The sequence below is a fragment of the Juglans regia genome, chromosome 3 (genome assembly GCF_001411555.2).
Source record: "Juglans regia cultivar Chandler chromosome 3, Walnut 2.0, whole genome shotgun sequence".
NCBI lineage: Eukaryota > Viridiplantae > Streptophyta > Magnoliopsida > Fagales > Juglandaceae > Juglans > Juglans regia.
This window is the reverse complement of record NC_049903.1, coordinates 33,783,736-33,803,044: the sequence shown is the minus strand read 5'-3', so window position 1 is coordinate 33,803,044 and position 19,309 is coordinate 33,783,736. Positions and strand designations below refer to the sequence as shown.

The 19,309-nt window shown below is 38.3% G+C and overlaps 1 protein-coding gene across 1 annotated transcript in view; it reads left to right on the top strand.

Moving 5' to 3' along the window:
• Positions 1-17,798, top strand: part of LOC108985280 (regulatory-associated protein of TOR 1-like) — a 34,077-nt gene extending 16,279 nt beyond the window's left edge. The window contains exons 13-23 of the mRNA XM_018957513.2: positions 4,612-4,965; positions 5,049-5,235; positions 6,095-6,712; positions 6,872-7,201; positions 7,321-7,450; positions 8,088-8,212; positions 8,323-8,468; positions 8,593-8,694; positions 14,997-15,082; positions 16,852-16,936; positions 17,101-17,798. Of these exons, the coding sequence (XP_018813058.1) occupies positions 4,612-4,965; positions 5,049-5,235; positions 6,095-6,712; positions 6,872-7,201; positions 7,321-7,450; positions 8,088-8,212; positions 8,323-8,468; positions 8,593-8,694; positions 14,997-15,082; positions 16,852-16,936; positions 17,101-17,442 (2,505 nt within the window). The 3' untranslated portion in view covers positions 17,443-17,798. The remainder of the gene's footprint in view (positions 1-4,611; positions 4,966-5,048; positions 5,236-6,094; positions 6,713-6,871; positions 7,202-7,320; positions 7,451-8,087; positions 8,213-8,322; positions 8,469-8,592; positions 8,695-14,996; positions 15,083-16,851; positions 16,937-17,100) is intronic.
• The last annotated feature ends 1,511 nt before the right edge of the window (positions 17,799-19,309 follow it).

The window sequence follows — 19,309 nt, the reverse complement described above, 5'->3', positions numbered from 1 at the left end:
ACAAAAATCAAGGGCCTTATGGTTAAGGGAGGGGGACAAATGCTCAAATTTCTTTCATTGTGTAGCTAACTTGCATAGGAGATTCAATGTTATTGGGAGGTTGATGATGGATGGGAGGTCCACTTCAAATCTTCCTGTGATCACGGACCACATTATAAAGTATTACAAGCAGCTACTTTCAAAACAATACACTTGGAGATTGAGTCTTGATGGACTTGTTTTTGAGTCACTAGATTATCAAGAAACAAGTTGGCGAGAGAGGCCTTTTGAAGAGTTTGGAGATATGGAAGATAGTGAAAAGGATTGTGGGTGACAAAGCTTCATGTTTAGATGGGTTCACTATGCTTTTCGTTCAGGTTTGCTGGGAAGTTGTTAAAGACGACATTATGAGATTCTTTCATGAGTTCCATGAAAGGGGAAGCTCTGGAAAAGGTCGCAATGCAACTTTCATTACCTCGTACCAAAAAAGGAGTGGTGGAGGTAAAAGATTATTGTGTCAACTTGGATAGTAGAATTATGTTGGGTGAGCTGGGGCTGCTATGCAAAGTTGATGTGTAGAAGCCCTATGATTGAGTCAATTGGAAATTCTTGCTATACATGCTCGCAATATGTGGTCTCGGTAAGAGATGGTGCTCTTGGATTAAATTTTGTATCTCCACTGTACTCTTCTCTATTTTGGTATGGACTCAATGTTCATGACTTTCTTCTTTCTGTTGTACATTATAGAGGTATTTCACATGTATACTTCCTGTGTACTTGGGCTTTGTTTATTACTATGAATAAAACTTATTGATTACTTATAAAAAAAAAAACTCCTCTATTTTGGTGAATGCACTCGAGTGGGCTTCTTCAAAAGCTCTAGGGAGTTTGTGACAAGGTGAACCTCTATCTCCATTACTTTTTGTTTCCATAATGGAAGCTCTTAACAAAATGATCTCAAGTCTCATGTAGGTTTGATTTCTATCTCGATTTGTAGTTGGGGGAGCAAGAATCGGCACACTCGAGATGCCCCATCTCCTATTTGTAGATGATACTCATTCTGTGGAGCCAACGAAGATCACATTCGAGCTTTGAGAGCACTCTTACTTTGTTTTGAAGTGGCATCTGGATTGAAAGTGAATTTAGCCAAGTTAAAACTAGTTCCTATGGGAAATGTTCCAAATGTGGAGAGCTTGGCCTTCATTTTGGGGTGCAAAGTATCAACCTTGCCAATGAAATATCTCGGTCTTCCCTTGGGGGTTTCATTCAAGTCAAAGTCTATTTGGGATGAGGTATTAGAAAAAAATGGAGCTACAATTGGCTAGCTGGAAGATGTACTTGTCCAAAGGTGATAGAGTCACGTTGATAAAAAAAGCACTTTTTCCAGCCTGCCCACCTATTTCTTATCATTATTTTTACTTTCCAACAAGGTGGCCCACCACAAAGAAATTACGAGACTTCTTATGGCAAGGGATGGGCGAGGAGTTCAAATTTCACTTGATGAAATGGTCCATGGTTTGTACATTGACATATGTGGGAGGGTTGGGAATTCATAATTTTTTGGTTTTCAATAAGGCCTTATTAGGTAAGTGGTTGTGGGGAACGGAGATACCAAAAAGAGAGGGGAGGCTTTGCGGAGATACCAATAAGGCCTTAGAATCAAAATATGGTGGGAATTGGGAAGGATGATGCTTGAACGAGGTGAATGGGCCACATGTGGTGGGGCTCTAAAAGCATATGAGGATGGGCAACTATCTCTAGACATACCTTTCCAGTGGGTGATGGGTCCATAATTAAATTGTTGCATGATTTATGTTGTGTTGATAGATCCCTAGAGGAAGTAAATTTTGGCATGATTTATGGTGTGGTGATAGAATCCTAAAGAAAGCCTACCTTGGGATATATGAAATCGCTTGGAGACAGGAGGCCTCAATTGCAGACCTTTCGGATTTCTTTAGTGGCTTCCCTCAGTGGAATGTCACCTTCTCCAAGCCCGCACAAGATTGGGAAGCTGATGCATTCATGGAGGTCTACAATCTTGTATATACTAGCAGAGTGAATGGGGGTGAGGTGGACAAAATCCTTTGGCATCCATCTAAGAAGGGAAAACTCACCATCCTTTTATTCTACAAGTCCCGCATTATGCAATACACAAGCCCATTCCCATGGAAGAACATATGGAAGGCTCCCCTAAAAACTTTTTTCGTATGGATGGCCTCCTTCAAGTAAAATCCTCACCTTAGACAATCTTAAGGAACACTGAATAGTTGTGATAGATAAGTGTTGTATGTGCAAAAAGAGTGGGGAGTCCTTTGACCACTTATTACTTCATTGTGACGTTTCCACGACCGTATGGAATGATATCTTTGCTAGTGTGGGGTTAGCTTGGGTATTGCCGAGAAGGTTGGTTGATTTACTAGCAAGTTGGAGAGGCCTCCAAGGTGATTGTCACATTGCGACAATATGGAAGATGGTGCGCTTATGATGGTGTATATGGAGGGAGAAGAATAGATGGAGCTTTGAGGATCGGGAACAAACAATGGACGAGCTTGGGATTTTTTTTTTAGTACTGTATTCCATTGGTTGATTGTAATAGATTTTAATGGCATAAATATTCCTAACTTTCTTGTATCTCCGGACAATCATGCATAGGTGTCACTCTTGAGAAGATTTTGACAACGGATATTTGAGAAAGCATGGTATAATTTGTTTAGACTGGTGCTAGTTGTGTAAGAAAGATGGTGAATCAATTGATCATTTGCTTCTGCATTGTGAGGTGGCCAAGATTTTTTGGGACAAGATTTTCAGCAGGTCGAGTATTGCTTTGGTGATGCCTAAGAGGGTGGTGGATCTCTTGGCTTGTTGGAAAGGATTTATTGGTTGTTACCGCATTGCTGCTCTTTGGAAGATGATTCCTTTATGTTTGATGTGGTGCCTATGGCTGAAAAGGAATGGACAGTGTTTTGCTGATAGAGAACGTTCATCAGGAGAATTTAGAGAGTTTTCCTTTTGAACTGTCTTTGGGCGAATGTTCTTGTATTAAATGGGGATAATCTACATGATTTTCTTTTAGCTTTTCCTAGCTCTTAGTTCCTAGCTTGTATTTAGGTGTTTCCGCTTGTATACTCCTTGTGTACTTGGGCTATACCTATTTACTTGCCTAAATAAAACTTCTTAGTACTTATAAAAAAAGGTGTTGCTCTTGTACATGTCCCGTGTACTTGGGCTCTGCATACTTCTCTCATCTATAAAATTCTTCTTTACCGATCAAAAGAAATATATGATGAAATCTGAAATTACAGCCATTAACATAATTCAAATAATTTCCTAATTGGTTATGGTGAAGTGAAATTCAGTTCAGTGAGCAAATAGTGCAACGTGTTTGCTATTTATTTAGTACAACTTGGATTGAAATTCAGTTATATGGCTTTAAATTACTTGAATTTGCAGGTTCATTTCAAGCCGAGATAAAGCAAACATTAGGACCAATAATTTGATTAATAACCCACATTTGTGGCGGATGAATACCGTAGTTTTTTTTAATAGGTAGAAATATCTTTTAATTTTTTTTTATAGGTAATCAAGAAATTTTATTCATAGGAAAAGGAGGCATAGCCAAAGTACATAGGATGTATACATGAGAAGTACAGGTACAAAGATCTTTATTAATGTGAATGAAATAGGCATTGCCCAAGTACACAATGAGTATACAAAAGAAAACACCTAGATACATTCTAGGAACCTGAAAAAGAAACAAGGAAATCGTGAGCGCTAGTTCCCATTAGGTACAATAGCTGAAAACCAAAGCAATATAGTGTGCATAAAAAGAATTTGAAGTTCCTCCAAAGTGTGCTCCTTGTCATCAAAGCGTCTGTCGTTCCTTTCCAGCCAGATACACCACATAAGGTAGAAAGGAATGATTCTCCAAACCAGTCACCCAGGGACTACCTTGAAGACCATTTCAACATGCAAGGAGATCCACCACCCTGTGAGGCATCGCCCATGCAATTCCCAATCTATTGAAATCTCATCCCAAATTGCCCTTGCCACCTCACATTGATTAAAACACCTCGGTGAATACCTAGGTGCAAACAAATTATATGAGCCCTTACATAATTGTATGTTCAATCTAAAGGAAAGCAAACTCATTTACAACATATAACTGGTAAACCTGATTGTCTAACCTCATCATCCTTTCACCTCCTTAGGGATGTTATTTAAATCATAAAATGTTTCCTTCTGGCCTCATGCCCCTTGTTTCGCCAACCAAGTTGCCACTTGACTCACCTCCCGAAAAGCATGATTAACAGATAAGGAAAATGAAGAAGCCAGATTTCCAATCTGTTCCCTGTCCAATTGATCTCTCTACCCCAAGACTATCAGGTCACAAGATTCTGGCAACTGTCTGGATGTTATACTTTAAGTTCTGGTTATGTATGTGATTCTTGTTCAAACTTTTGACACTATTTTAGGATAAAGATCCACCGCAGTTAGATAAATTCTGTGTGCCATTGATTCTTTATTCCTGTTCTTTCTGTTTTTTTTTTTCTTCTTTCTTTTCACTACCAGTTTACACTTTTTAGCATACATCAATCAATATTGATTGTGTTGTTCCATCTTGTGGGATGATAGTCATGTCAGGTTGATCTAGTAAAGGATGGGGGGCATACATATTTCATTAGATTTCTTGATAGCATGGAAGCATATCCAGAGCAACGGGCAATGGCTGCATTCGTTTTGGCAGTAATTGTGGATGGGCACAGAAGGGGCCAGGAAGTTTGTATTAAAGCTGGTTTAATTCATGTGTGCTTGAAGCATCTTCAGGGTTCAACACCAAATGATTTACAAGTTGATGCCTTATTACTTCAGTGGCTTTGCCTCTGTATGGGAAAGCTGTGGGAGGATTTCCCAGAGGCCCAAATAATTGGTTTGCAGGCAGATGCCCCTGCAATATATGTTCCCCTACTGTCTGAGCCCCAACCAGAGGTTTTCCATCACACCTTGTGTACTGTGTTTTTCCTTTAATTGAATGATGATTTTAATGTTGCAGAGTTTCTAATTCTTTCCAGGTCAGAGCTTGTGCCGTTTTTGCACTTGGTACCCTACTTGACATGGGGGCTGGCTCTAGAGATGGTGTTGGAGGAGATGATGAATGTGATGATGATGAAAAGATTAGGGCTGAGATTAGTATTGTTAGTAGCCTTTTAAGTGTTGTTTCAGATGGCAGCCCACTGGTCAGGGCCGAGGTTGCTGTGGGTATGTGAATCTAATTTTCCCTATTCATCCAGTTGTGTTGTTTTCTGTGTCTGTATCTTTTAGCTATATATCTATTATTTTGTTTAGATAAAAGTTATTGGTTTGTACACTTCAAACTGACTTTGAGGAAAGTATAATTTTCACCTATAAATTTACTATTTTTCTACTTGCAGCTCAAAGGCTCAAGCTACCAAAACTGTCAATTTGCACTCCAAACTATCACTTTTTGACAATTTACACCCTCACTCATGATCTGACCATCAAGATTGTGCCACATGTCCTACTTTTTTTATCACTATCATCAGCCAAATCTAAATTGATGGTGCCTATTGCCAAGAGGTGGTTGTTTGGGGTGGAACATGAAAAAGTGTTATTATTGAGGTTGCTAAAGCTACTTCCCCATTGATTTTGAAAGGATTTATTTTCAGACGCTCAAGTATGCCTGGTTGGATTTGCTGATAAATTGACAAAATGATGTTACTTCCCTAATATTTTAACTGTATCAATTTTCACACTGTTATATTGTGTTAGTCAAATTAGTTGAAGATACATTGAGTTCCGAAAACCTTCAATTGATAGTTTTTGGATACCATCAAAAGCCAGATGTTTGACCAGTAATCTCTTAGAACTTTACCTATCCTCTTTCCTTTCACAAGCATGAAATTAGATTTGGCCATGCTTGCACCCCACTCCTCTCTCACTATTCTCTTAACCATTGTACATTTTATTTTGGGAAGTTCCTATTTGCCTGTTTTGTCCTGCTTCTTATGTTATCATTATTATAATGGCCTTGGATTATAACTTCCGTTGATATCAACTTCGAAAGTAACTAGGTCTGGTTTTCCTCGTTTCTTGGCAGCACTGGGACGCTTTGCCTTTGGCCACAACAAGCATCTCAAGTCAATTGCTGCTGCATATTGGAAACCTCAGTCTAATTCTCTGCTGAATTCCTTACCTTCTTTGGCTAATATTAAAGGTACTGGTAGTGGATTTAGCAGCTCAAATCAGTACATGCCGCATGGAAATATTGTTACATCCCAGATTGGTTCTCTGTTGAGAGTTGGAAATGACAATCCATCAGTGGTTCAAGATGGAAGTGTCTCCACCAGCAGTCCACTTGCTAACTCTGGAATTATGCATGGTTCTCCTTTGTCTGATGATTCATCTCAACATTCTGATTCTGGAATATTGAATGGTGGTGTCAGCAATGGGGTTGTTAACCATTCCAGCTCAAAACCAATGGACAATGCAATGTATTCACAAAGTGTATTGGCTATGTGTACATTTGCCAAGGATCCATCTCCACGCATAGCAAGTCTTGGAAGGCGGATACTGTCCATTGTAGGGATAGAGCAAGTGGTGGCAAAACCTTTAAAGACCGGTAGCGGTGTTCGGCCTGGGGAACCTTCAACATCATATCCAAGTCATAATTTTTCTGGGTTAGCTCGTTCATCTTCGTGGCTTGACATGAATGGAGGTAAATGTTTGCCTGTGAATAATGTGGTGTCTCTTTTACTATAAAATCTGATATAGGTTATTTGTTATTGGAATCTTCTATATATTACTTTTATTCCCATCATAATATTCCCTTCTATTTATGCTTTAAATCTTAATTTACTTGTGCTGTTATCGGCAGGTCATTTGCCTCTATCCTTCCTTACTCCTCCTGTCAGCCCCCCTCGATCTAATTTTTTAACTGGAATGCGAAGAGTTTATTCTTTGGAGTTCAGACCTCATTTAATAAATTCTCCAGACTCAGGATTAGCTGACCCACTTCTTGGTTCTGGCGGATCATCTGGGGCTTCAGAACGCAGTTTGCTGCCACAATCAACAATCTACAATTGGAGTTGTGGGTATTTCTCCAAGCCACTTCTTGCTTTGTCGGACGATAGCGAAGAAATACCAGCTAGAAGAGAAGAGAGGGAGAAATTTGCATTGGAGCACATAGTGAAATGCCAACACTCATGTGGGTTTTTTTTTTTTGATTAGTTTTCTGTTCCTTATTATATGCTTCTGTGATAGGCTTAGAAGAAAGTGTTATAGTCTTTGATTTGGAACCTTTGTGGTTTTTTATTTCTTGGTCAGCTGCTAGCAAGCTTTATAGTAATAATCAAATTGCTAGCTGGGATACAAAGTTTGAAACTGGTACAAAAACAATACTGCTGCAACCTTTCTCTCCTATTGTTATTGCTGCAGATGAGAATGAACGGATCAGGTATGCAGCCTTTCATTTATCATACTTTTTATTTGAGCTATGCTGTGGACTTGCTTGGATGGCCTGATTATACTAAGTTGCATGTTTGGATGATTTGAAAATTACAGAAGGTTCATATCTGAGTAGGAGTTAATATTTACAGGAATTCAGGACTCTCTCTCTCTCTTTCTTTCTCTCTCTCTCATCTGTGCTCTGGATTTGATAATGTCTTTTAGATTATCAATTACGCATCCCATTAGAGTTGATAATGCCTTTGTTTCTTTCCATGATCACTTAATGAAACTCTTGTTTTTTTTTTAAAAAAAAAAGATATTCCAAAAACTAGGAAACATGGAAAGGGAAAAAAAATACTTCAATATTTGGGGCAATCCTGGAAATTGGTTATTTTGTATCTTTCATAAATTCCATGTGACAGGCAAGGATCTTTATCATTGGTTTTTAGTCAAATAACCTTGAATTGTTTCACCTTTTTTTCTCTATTGAGTTTTATTTTGCATCTTATACTGTATGATTACATGGTTTTCAATTCATTTAATTTCGGTCGCTTTAGTGAATAAATTTTCATGAGTCCTTTGTTGTCTTGTTGTATCTAAATCTTTATATTGCCTAGTTATTAACGATTTTTGTTTCTTTTCAGGATATGGAATTATGAGGAAGGTATCCTGCTCAACTCTTTTGATAATCATGATTTTTTTGACAAAGGAATTGCGAAGCTCTGCCTTGTAAATGAGCTTGATGATAGCTTGCTTCTCACTGCTTCATGTAATGCTCTTTACTGCTGTCCTAATTAGTATCACGAGGGTTACAGAGACTTTTATGTTGAAATATCTGAAATTTGGAGTCAATCTAATTTCTGAATGCATATGTTGTAGGTAATGGAAATATTCGAATTTGGAAAGACTATGATCTGAAGAATAAACAAAAGCTTGTAACTGCATTTTCTTCAATTCAAGGTCATAAACCTGGTGTGAGAAGTTTGAATGCTGTTGTTGATTGGCAACAGCAGTCTGGATATCTGGTAAATGCCTTGTTTAAGTTCTGAAATCCAGACTTTAGAACCTTATTCTTCTGCTGCTGCTAATTTTTGGTGCTTATGTTCTATGGATATGTGTTGATCGAATTTCCCACCGTTGTATCATTAGTATGCTTCTGGCGAGATATCATCCATTATGCTTTGGGATCTAGATAGAGAGCAGCTTGTCAATTCAATCCCTTCAACATCGGATTGCAGCATCTCTGCATTGGTGAGTTTTTCCTGTTCATCATTCTTGTTTAGTTAAATTATGCTGTAGTTGGCCTAAAGAAACTTATGCTGGTTTGTTTTGTAAGTCAATTTATCTCCAATATTTTTTTAGATCACCAAATAACGTAACAAATAAGTGAATTTGTTATGAGATCTGTTGTAGTGATTTTTTTTTTTTGAATATAACAGTAGACCTTCATTCATAAAGAAGAGAAGTACATAATCCATCACAGGACAATTACTTTTTTTTTTTTTTATAAGTATCACAGGACAACTTATCAAAAAAAAAAAAAAAGTATCACAGGACAATTACATGGCTGCATCTATAGAGACTATAGAATGAATAAATTCTGGACATGAATACCACCATTGTAACGTATCATCAATAAAATAAGCATGTCTAGCAAGAAGATGAGCAACTTCATTCCCTTGTCGACCAATGTGAAGTACATCATATGAGTTAAAACAACGAAGAGGACTTTGAATTTCAGCTATCACAGGCCCTTGGTTAGATAGATTAATGTCTCTTGAACGAATAGCTTCAACAATAGTGAATGAATCTCCTTCCAAAATCAGATGAGACACACCCATATGCAATATTAACTGTAAACCCCTCAAAGTTGCTAAAGCTTCTATATCGTCAACTTCAAAAATACCATACTCTTTACGGCTTGCAGCCATCAAAACAGCTCCATGATCATCTAGTAGAATAACACCGATACCAGCTGACACAGAAGAATGAAACAAGGTACCATTAAAATTAAGCTTCACCTTACCTTGAGGAGGAGCTTTTCAAGAAAGCAAATTTTTTTATACACCACCACATGATGATTATTCACATGAAGATAACTCTCAACATACCCAATACAGTTATCAATTAACTCTAGAAGACAACAATCAGAATTCTGGAACATCTTAAGATTCCTATATTTCCAAACACCCCATGAAATGGTAAGGAACATAGGAACTAACTTAGGATCAGATTTCAGCAATACCCATACCAACTCGGAAAAACTCCCAACCTGCCGTAAATAAGCAAGAATCTGTGGACAACGGACTGTCCAAGCCTCTTGTACTACTGGACAGCCGCAAAGAGAGTGAAAACCATCTTCGTCAAACAACTTACAATGATCACATAAAGCTGATGGAATAATCCCTCTCCTCAACAAATTATGTCTTGTAGGGAGGCTATCTTTGCACGCCCTCCATCCAAAATTCTTGACTTTATTAGGCAACTTTAAATTCCAGAAATTTCTCCAAAACCACTTAGAATCATCTGCATGAGAACTTTCAGCTACATCAGTTGGAGAAAACAATATCAAAGCTGTATGATAACGTGACTTCACAGAGTAATAACCATACTTATTGCCCAGCCATGCTACTCTATCATCCACCTGTCTGGATAGCAAAGGAAGAGAACAAATAGTAGTAGCCATATGTGGAGGAAAAATGGAAAACACCAACTCCCTATTCCACAAAGATAAATTCTGCAGTAATAAACAATCAGCAGTTGAAGAAAATTGAATAAAATGTTGAGGAGTCAGAGATTGTAACTGACAATCAACAGGAAGCCACCGATCTTGCATTATACGAACTTTATCACCCTTCCCAATCTTCCAAATACAACCAGAACACAAAATCTCCTTAGAAGCAAAAATGCTCCTCCAAACATATGATGGCTTACGAGATAAACGTGCATGCAGAAAATCCTCATTAGGAAAATACTTGGCTTTAAAGACCCGAGATAACAAAGATTGAGGTTCTGTTAACAACCTCCACCCCTGTTTAGCAAGTAACGCCAAATTAAACAATTTCAGATTTTTAAAACCCTTCCCTCCTCGAAACTTAGAAACACACATTTCCTTCCAACTCATCTAATGCATCTTGTGTTCTGAATTTTTTTGGCCCCACCAAAATCGAGCAAACAGTGCTTCTATCTCCCCACATACTCGCTTTGGATACAAAAAACAGCTCATTGTATAGGTTGGTAAGGCTTGGACAACTGCTTTGATCAATATCTCCCTTCCAGCTTGAGGAAGTAGTTGTTCCTTCCACCCCTGAAGTTTACCCCACACCCTCTCCTTCAGATCTTGAAAAGTAGAACTTTTAGACCTCCCAACAAATGAGGGAAGACCCAAATGCCGAGAATGATGCTGTAGAGAAGAAACATTCCCAATAGACATTATAGCATTAATCTCTTCCTCTCTCACATTAGGACTGATAAGCAACTCAGTCTTATCTAAATTCCGCTGTTGTCCCAAAGCAGATTCATAAGTAGCCAAAAGCTGTCTCTACACTTCATTTTCAGAACGAGTGGCTTGACAAAATAATAAGCTATCATCCGCGAAAAATAAATGACTTACAGCAGGAGCCCGAGAACATACCTTAACACCATTAATCAACCGACAACTTTCAGCATACCTCAGCAGAGATGATAAACCTTAAGTGCATAAAATAAATAAATAAGGTGATAAAGGGTCACCTTGTTGCAAACCACAGGATGGAACAAAAGAAGAGGTGGGCACCCCAATCAACAAAACCCTGTATGAAACTGAACTGATACATGATAAAACTAACCCCACCCAATGATGATGAAATCCAAGTTTCAGCATAACTTGCTCTAAAAAGCACCACTTTACTCTCTCGTAGGCCTTACTCATGTCAAGTTTCACAGACATCACACCCCTGTGACCTCTTTTCCTATTTTTAATAGCATGGACAGATTCATAAGCCACCAACACAAAAGCACTTTGACAATCTGAAACCACTTGTGGTAATATAAATTTAAGCCTATTAACTATGACTTTGGCAATGATCTTATTGACCACATTACATAAGCTAATAGGCCTAAAATCCTTCATAATTTCAGATTTCTTCTTTTTTGGAAGAAGCACCTCAAAAGTCTCATTAAGGTCCACAGGAACATACCCTGACACAAGCAAAATAAAACAGATTTTGTCACCAAACTCCCCACTGTAGACCAATATTTCTGGAAAAACAAAGGAGACATACCATCGGGTCCCGGAGCTTTCAAAGGTTGCATCTGAAATAATGCAAATTTTACCTCATCTTCAGTATATGACTTCAATAACCTCCTCTTTCATAGCATCAGTTACTTTCAATGGTATAGCATCAAGAATAGCTGCCATATTACAAGGATTAGAACTAGCAAACAGCACCTCAAAATAATTTTTGACAACATTTTCCATAGCTTGCCCCTCATGCCAAACACCCTCCTCATCTCGTAACTTATTTATAAAATTTCTGGCCTTTATTTGTGATGCTTTCCTATGAAAATTTTTTGAATTCTGATCACCCGAAGCCAACAATAATACACGAGATCTCTGCTTCCACATTAATTCTTCCCTTTCCAGTAACATGTTAATATCATAACGTAATGACTTGATAAGAGAAATGGAAGAACCTGATGGAGAACCACAAGTAGCACGAGATAACTCCAATCTTTTATTTTTCAACTGAGTCTTAATCTCACCAAACTGAACAGAATTCCACACTTTCAAATCCCGTCGACACGATGAAATGGCATTACGCAAACCATTGACAGTGTCTACACTATTAACCTCCTGCCATGCACAAGCAATAGTTTCTGCACACCCCTTACTTCCAACCCACATTGCCTCGAATCTAAATGGTCTTCGCCCTCTTCGAGTACTTTCCAAAGAGCCAACAGTGTTTAATATCAAGCAATGGTGATCAGAATGCGATGTAATAAAATTATCTACTGTAGCATGCGGGAACATAGAAAGCCAATCTGGAGTAGCAAGAAAACGATCTAAACGTTCTTCAATCAGTGCATCACCCTCCTGGAAATTTGATGAAGTAAACAAAGGACCCTCAGAATCAATCCCTTTCAGCCCGCAAAAATCTATTGCATCCCAAAAACCACGCATCTGACTTCCCATATGTACCCTGCCCCCTCTTTTTTCAGAATTAGCAATGATCTCATTGAAGTCAGTGAAACACAACCAAGGACCATGAGCCCAACCCGACAGCATCTTCATTAAATTTCACACTGAGCTTCTTTGACTAACATCAGGGTGACCATACACTGCAGTAATTCTACTTTTTGATCCCGTATCCCATTCCATTACCCAAGCATCAAAATGATGCTTAGAGTAAGATAACAGAGTCAAATCCATATCCCCCTTCCAGAATAACACCAACTCTCCACTATGTCTAGCACAATCCACTGTCAACACACCAGAAAAACCCAATGAAAATTGTAAACATTCCATTGAACATGCAACAGATTTGGTCTCCATAATGAAAACCAAATTGGGATCTTCCCTTCGGACCAATTCATGAAGGACGCAAACTCCCTGTTGGTTCCCAAGCCCATGGGAGTTCCAACTGAGTATCTTCATGGTTGTCGGTGGGGCTGAACTTCAGCCTCCGCCGATTCCTCAGAACTTTCCCCCACAGTCCACGACCGAGGATTTAATCCTCTTGAGATCACAAGTATTTGATTTTCCATTTTTAAACCCAGAATCAACATTACGTTGATGAGGCAATATGGTTGAGCACATACCTGAATTCGCAGGAGATCCACTGCTGCCCCCCCATCGTGCCTTTCCCTTCCTCTTCGCAACGAAGCCCTAGGCTTCGGTACCATACTGATTGTGTTTTGTGGCCTAATGACTGGAAGTGGGCCTTCAGATAGTCCAGCCAACAGCTTAGAACCCAAAGCCTGCTCCTTCATAACATATGGCCGAATAAGAGTATGTGGGCCTTCAGATGGCCCAATCAAACCCGACGCCCCTAATGTCTTCATAACAGCTTCATCTTTAGTATTAAGTTCCAGCAAGCTTGAATACCCCGATGGCTCAATAGCAGCATCAGATTTAGTAATAGATCCAATCCCATTAAGGCCCATATCACTAGATCCACAATGAAAAAAGCCCCCATCAGTCATCTTCAACCTTTCCGAACAGTTACCCTCAGCCATAACTGCATCTTCCTTCAACATCAGCGTCAAATCTCGTCCAGTTGACTCCATGACTCTAGGCCCTTCAACAATATTCTTCTGCAATAGATCAACATCACCAACACTGATGGCATCTTAGGAACTGAACGTGACTCCTCCCCTGAAACAGTTTTACGCCGACGAGATAAATTATTTCTACCTTCCACACGCATCCATGCTCCATAGGGAAAACCTTCCTTTTCAAACAACGTCCTCTTATTCACCCACAAATCACAATCTCGATCAGAATGCCCCAGTTTCCCACAACAATAACAGAAATTATGAAGTTCATATTTCAAACGAACCCAAATCACGTCTCCTTTCTCCATGCAAAGTCTCTTAACACGGGGCAATGGTTTCCGAATATCAAGACGTACTCGCACCCTCAAGAACACTCCCCAACCAGGGAATTGCTCAGACAAGTCAATATCTTCCACAATACCAATCGTCTCTCCAATGCTATGTACTGTATCAATTTTTATCCCCTTTAGGCAAATCGTTCAATCTAATCCAAAAGGATGCAAAGTTAAGTGTAATCCGTGATGGTTGTAAATCACCAACATAATCCGTTAAAAGCACTAAATGCTTATCAAAAGACCATGGACTACAGAGAAAAACCTTCTCCTCATCACCCCGTTCAGTAAATTGAGCCAAGAATAAATTGTCACCCAAGTCAAAGAATTTTACACCTTTAACGGACTTAAAAGCATCCTTGTAGAATTTGCGCGTGAATAAACCGAAAATGAGGCCATAATCTGTATAATTCGCCATAGAGTCCAGTGAAGAATCTTGTAAAAGAACGTCAGACTTCTCAACCTCTGACAGAATCTCTGCCATTTCTCAGCCAAATCGTCTTCCATCATAAATGAAATAATCCTCAAATCAACCCCAAGGAAGGTATTAACCTTGTACGAGAAGACAAGAAATCAGACTCTCAAATCACAGCAATAGAACTACAAACCATAATTGAGAGAAGCCACCAACCCACAATGCAGTTACCAAAGTTCTGAAATCGCCGCAGCAAACAGACAGTTAACAAATTGGCATGTGCAAGTCATGTGGCTAGAATTTGAATAGTGGGTGCAAATTGACATGAATGTTTTAAATTGGAGTGCAAAGTGTCAAATTGGTAGTTTATAGGTGTCATGGAAAATAGAGTGAATCTTTATTATTTTTTTCCCTGCTTTTTTTTTTTTTTTTGGGGGGGGGGGGGACAGTTTCCCTTTCATTTTCATATTTTGCCTCTTTATGTTGTCGTAAACATTTGAACTTTTATGATTTTATATATTTTAAATTTTAAATGCATGCCATGTGTCTAGGCTGCTTCCCAAGTTCACGGGGGTCAATTTGCAGCTGGTTTTGTGGATGGTTCTGTCAGACTCTACGATGTTCGGATGCCTGAAATGTAAGCTTTTGCTCTGGCTCAATGAAAATATTTACCTAGTAGTTAGCTGTGGCATTGTGCTATTGGGCATACTTTCCACTGTTCAGGGTAAAACTAATAAGCAAGATCGTAATTTTCCTAGCATTTTGGGATGAAGTTTTGCACTGATGTGTTTTTTCCATTTTTGGAAGAAGTGCAAAATTTGGGAAGAAAAAGTGACATTTACATTTCTGATAAGCATGTGACACATCTATTAGCGCCAACACATCAGCACATAGGCACCCAAACATACTAATTTTTTCTTAATTGGTGTTCTACTAAAATTATTATTTTCTTGTGTCAATTACTTTAACACAATATCTGAAAGTTTGCAAAGAGATTTACATTTTAATGAAACGAAACAAGCATAACACTCTTCTTAAAATACACTTGGGCAGTACATGTCATTGTAATTACTTCACACCCATGTCCTTCACTTGATCTCAGGCATTTCACGAAGCTCATAATCTCATTAGGTCTATTTTGCCCCTTTAAAATGCGTGCAATTTGGAGATTTTCATCTATTGTGAGACAAGATCTAGGTTAGTTCTCCAGTGTTGTGGTGGCAGTAAAGTCTGTCCTGAGTTTCCAATTGTTTCAAAATTTTGTTAGCGATCGCAGTTGTCATGGTGTAGGACTACAAGAGTTCCCGCTCAGTTTTGTTTCATATCCTATAGTTGCATGATTAGCTGTTTTGACCATCTTTTATACTGATGATTACCTAGCCCACACACTAAATACCAGATTTTAGATGTCCTACATTTTCCTAAAACATTGTTGCTGTTTAAACATTGTAAAATTAGATGGCTCAATGTGTTTAGTTGTACAAAATTTTAATTTAGGTTGCCTATGTTTCAGTGTAAAATGGGGGAAAAAGTCAAAAAATATTCAGGCAAAACAATTATTTTCCATTAATTGGTGGTCCGAGAAAATGACGTGGAAAATCTTCCTTCGGCGAACATTATATTCTTCCAACCGTCCGTTATGTCACACAAATCATCATCCTTTTTTTTTAACACAAAATAGCTACTTATTGAATTTTGTCTCCATTTTTGTGTTAGGAATTCAATTTACTTCCATTGTATTTTTTCCACAATCTCTTCCGTATTTAGCTCTACATTTATTTAGATTTTCTTCCTATCATAATATTTCTATATTGGTTCAGGAAAATGGCTTACAACTCCTTAGAAGTGTAAGCCATTTTCTGCCTTAGAAGATTCATTTCCTATTGACCAACATGTTCAACCACTACCGAATACAAAAAGAAAACTTGCAAGCATGATGCTATATTATTTTCCTGTAAATTTTTATTTTTTTTAGTTTTTAATATTTCCATGTGTGAGGGCAATGTACATGTGACTTCTAAAAACTTCTATCCATATATTGTTCGAAATGCAGATTTTAAGTGTAGGTCAATGCATTTGTCAATTTGTGGAAATTTAATTTATTATGTGTATCTGAAAGATCATGATGCCATGGTGACATTGACACATTGAACATATGAGTTGGAGGTCATGGTGTAACCATTGCTTGATGTTAAAGTTAGTTCCCCCCCCCCCCCCCCAAAAAAAAAAAAAAAAAAAGATTGTTTTCCATTTTTTTAAGGAGAAATTTTTATTAATAGCAATCTAGGCGAATCCCAAATACAGAGGATTTTGCTTTGCATGTTATCTGTTCCTGATATTGTTTCCATGTTTGACATCTGCAAAATGCCCTCGGTACCTTAACTTGTTGTGTCTTCTAATTCTTAGGCTTGTCTGTGAAACACGGCCGCACTCACAAAAAGTCGAAAGAGTTGTGGGGATTGGCTTTCAACCTGGACTTGATCCAGCAAAGGTAAATAGAGCACTTGTTATGTTACATGCCTATAGGCCACAACTGGCTTAGGTTGCTTCACGTTTTTTATTGTATTCAACTTAGAAACCCTAGTTCATCTTGATGGTTTTAATTTTGACACTTGTGGGAAGGTGAAGTGTGCTTAACCGCAAATCTTCTTTCAGATTGTCAGCGCATCTCAAGCTGGTTACATTCAATTCCTTGATATCAGAAGCCGCAGGGATCCTTACCTCACAATCAATGCTCATAGGGGCTCTCTTACAGCTCTAGCTGTTCATAGACATGCCCCAGTTATTGCCAGTGGTTCAGCCAAACAGCTTATCAAAGTCTTCAGCCTTGAGGGAAAACCACTAGGCAGCATTCGAAACCTGCATCATACATTCATGGGCCAGAAGATTAGTTCTGTGAGTTGCCTTACGTTCCATCCCTACCAAGTATTGCTTGCTGCTGGTGCTGTAGATGGTTCTGTCACAATCTATGCTGATGACAACGCTCAAGCAAGATGAATGCGAATTGTTTCTTGATGTCTGTTTCATAGTCTTCTGATCAGAGGAACATAAGTGCATGACTTCCATTGGAGTCACGGCTGCAGATTCTGTTGCATTTGTCCTATCACATGCCACACATCCCCGCTGCACTAGTTTCTCATTGCTGTCGATGTATCTTGGAATATTGGTAAGGTGCTTTCTACCAATGGTGTGTGTCATACATTTGTTAGCCCCCGGTGTAGAGTCGCGGCTTTGGGGAAGAAAATGCTGCATTCTTATTGGGGGCTTTGGCAAATAATCTGTTACATAGGTAAATGCGTGTAAATAATTTCTTCTTTATATATATATATATATATGTACACGCGTGTTCCCCATTTTGGTGTGTTTATTGTTTCTTCCGTCTGTTTAAATTTGTAAATGCGTAAATGCAGCATCCTTTTCTGTCATAATTCTGTGTTCCGGATGGATAGTGCTGTGGGTGGTTTTGACTCCTGAAACGCTGGGGCTTTCAACTCACCCATTCTCATTGACTTTATGATGGCCAGTGGCCACTTTGGTTCTTTCACTAACGATCATTTAACTTGTAATTAATTTATTGGATTGTTTTGAGCTCGTGTCCTATTTCTTGGGTTTTGCTATTGGAAAATGATAGAGCTGCTGAGAGTTGGGTCCCCCCGACATGGGTCCCAACACTTTTTTTTTTTTTTCACTTAGTAATTAAGGATGTGTTTTAAAGATGTTATGAATTTTTTTTTTTAAATGTTTTGAAGGAGTTAAAAAAGTCTATGAAAAAAAGAAAGAAAAGGATTTGACCTTCTCGGGACCCATCCTCGAGCTACATCCTCCAAACCCTCATCCTCTGGATTTTTTCATTTATTTTTAATTGTGTGCGCTTAGATATCAGCGTTTGCATCTGAAGAGTTTTTGGGAGTAGTTATAATAGTATTCAGCAATTCTCTCAGAATATGCACACAGATATGTTAAGAAAGACCTTTGCCAACCGCTCCCGAGGAAACTATACATGCTCGAAGACTTGAAGTTCGTGTGACCAATATATTAGTTTGAACTGAATTAAAAAAGCCTTTTTTTGAGTTCGTTTTCTCCGTTGGTCGATATTTTTAAGAGCCTCATGTCATATACAAGCACGGCAGGATGATCGTTTTTCAATTGTTTTATCGTTTCTATATCAACTTGATGCAGTGCTTAAATCCAGAAAGCTAAATTATACATGCACGTCTTGAAAAGTTTGGCAAGTATGCCGCTTTATATATTTTTATTTTCAAATCGAGACTGTTGTTTGCATTCAAAGAACGATAACAACCATCATAAACGTCACAAATTTTGATTTCTATCTTCCCTATTGATCGTGGAAAAGAGTGCATGATCTTAGTTGCATGAACTTTCTCGATTTTTTTCTTTACCCATCAAAATAAAAATCCTCGATTTTCGTTGATGCTATTATACATGTAGTCATTTGATATTACCCTGCATATTCACGGTTTGTCTAATTGTATATGCTCGTTGTTTCTAATGAAATAGACCTGGAAGCTGTAGAGAGACAATACTGCAATACAGATTTTTTAAGTTAGCTTTACCTTAGTCGATTGTAATTGATTTTCATGGCAGGCCTTTGCATGATTTCCTTGTATCTCTAAAGTAGACATAAACTTGCTCATGTATATGTCCCGTATACTAGGGCATTTTGTCTCTCTTTTGATCAATAAAATTAGTTTACCGATCAAAAAAGATTTTCTAAGTTAGCCACATGCAACATGGCCAAAGTAGAGTACCAGCAGGGAAGCCAGTATAAATAAATGTAGGCGGGGATAGAATTTAGGCATAGCAGTAAATAGATATAGAAAATAAAAAGAATATAACTACTCCA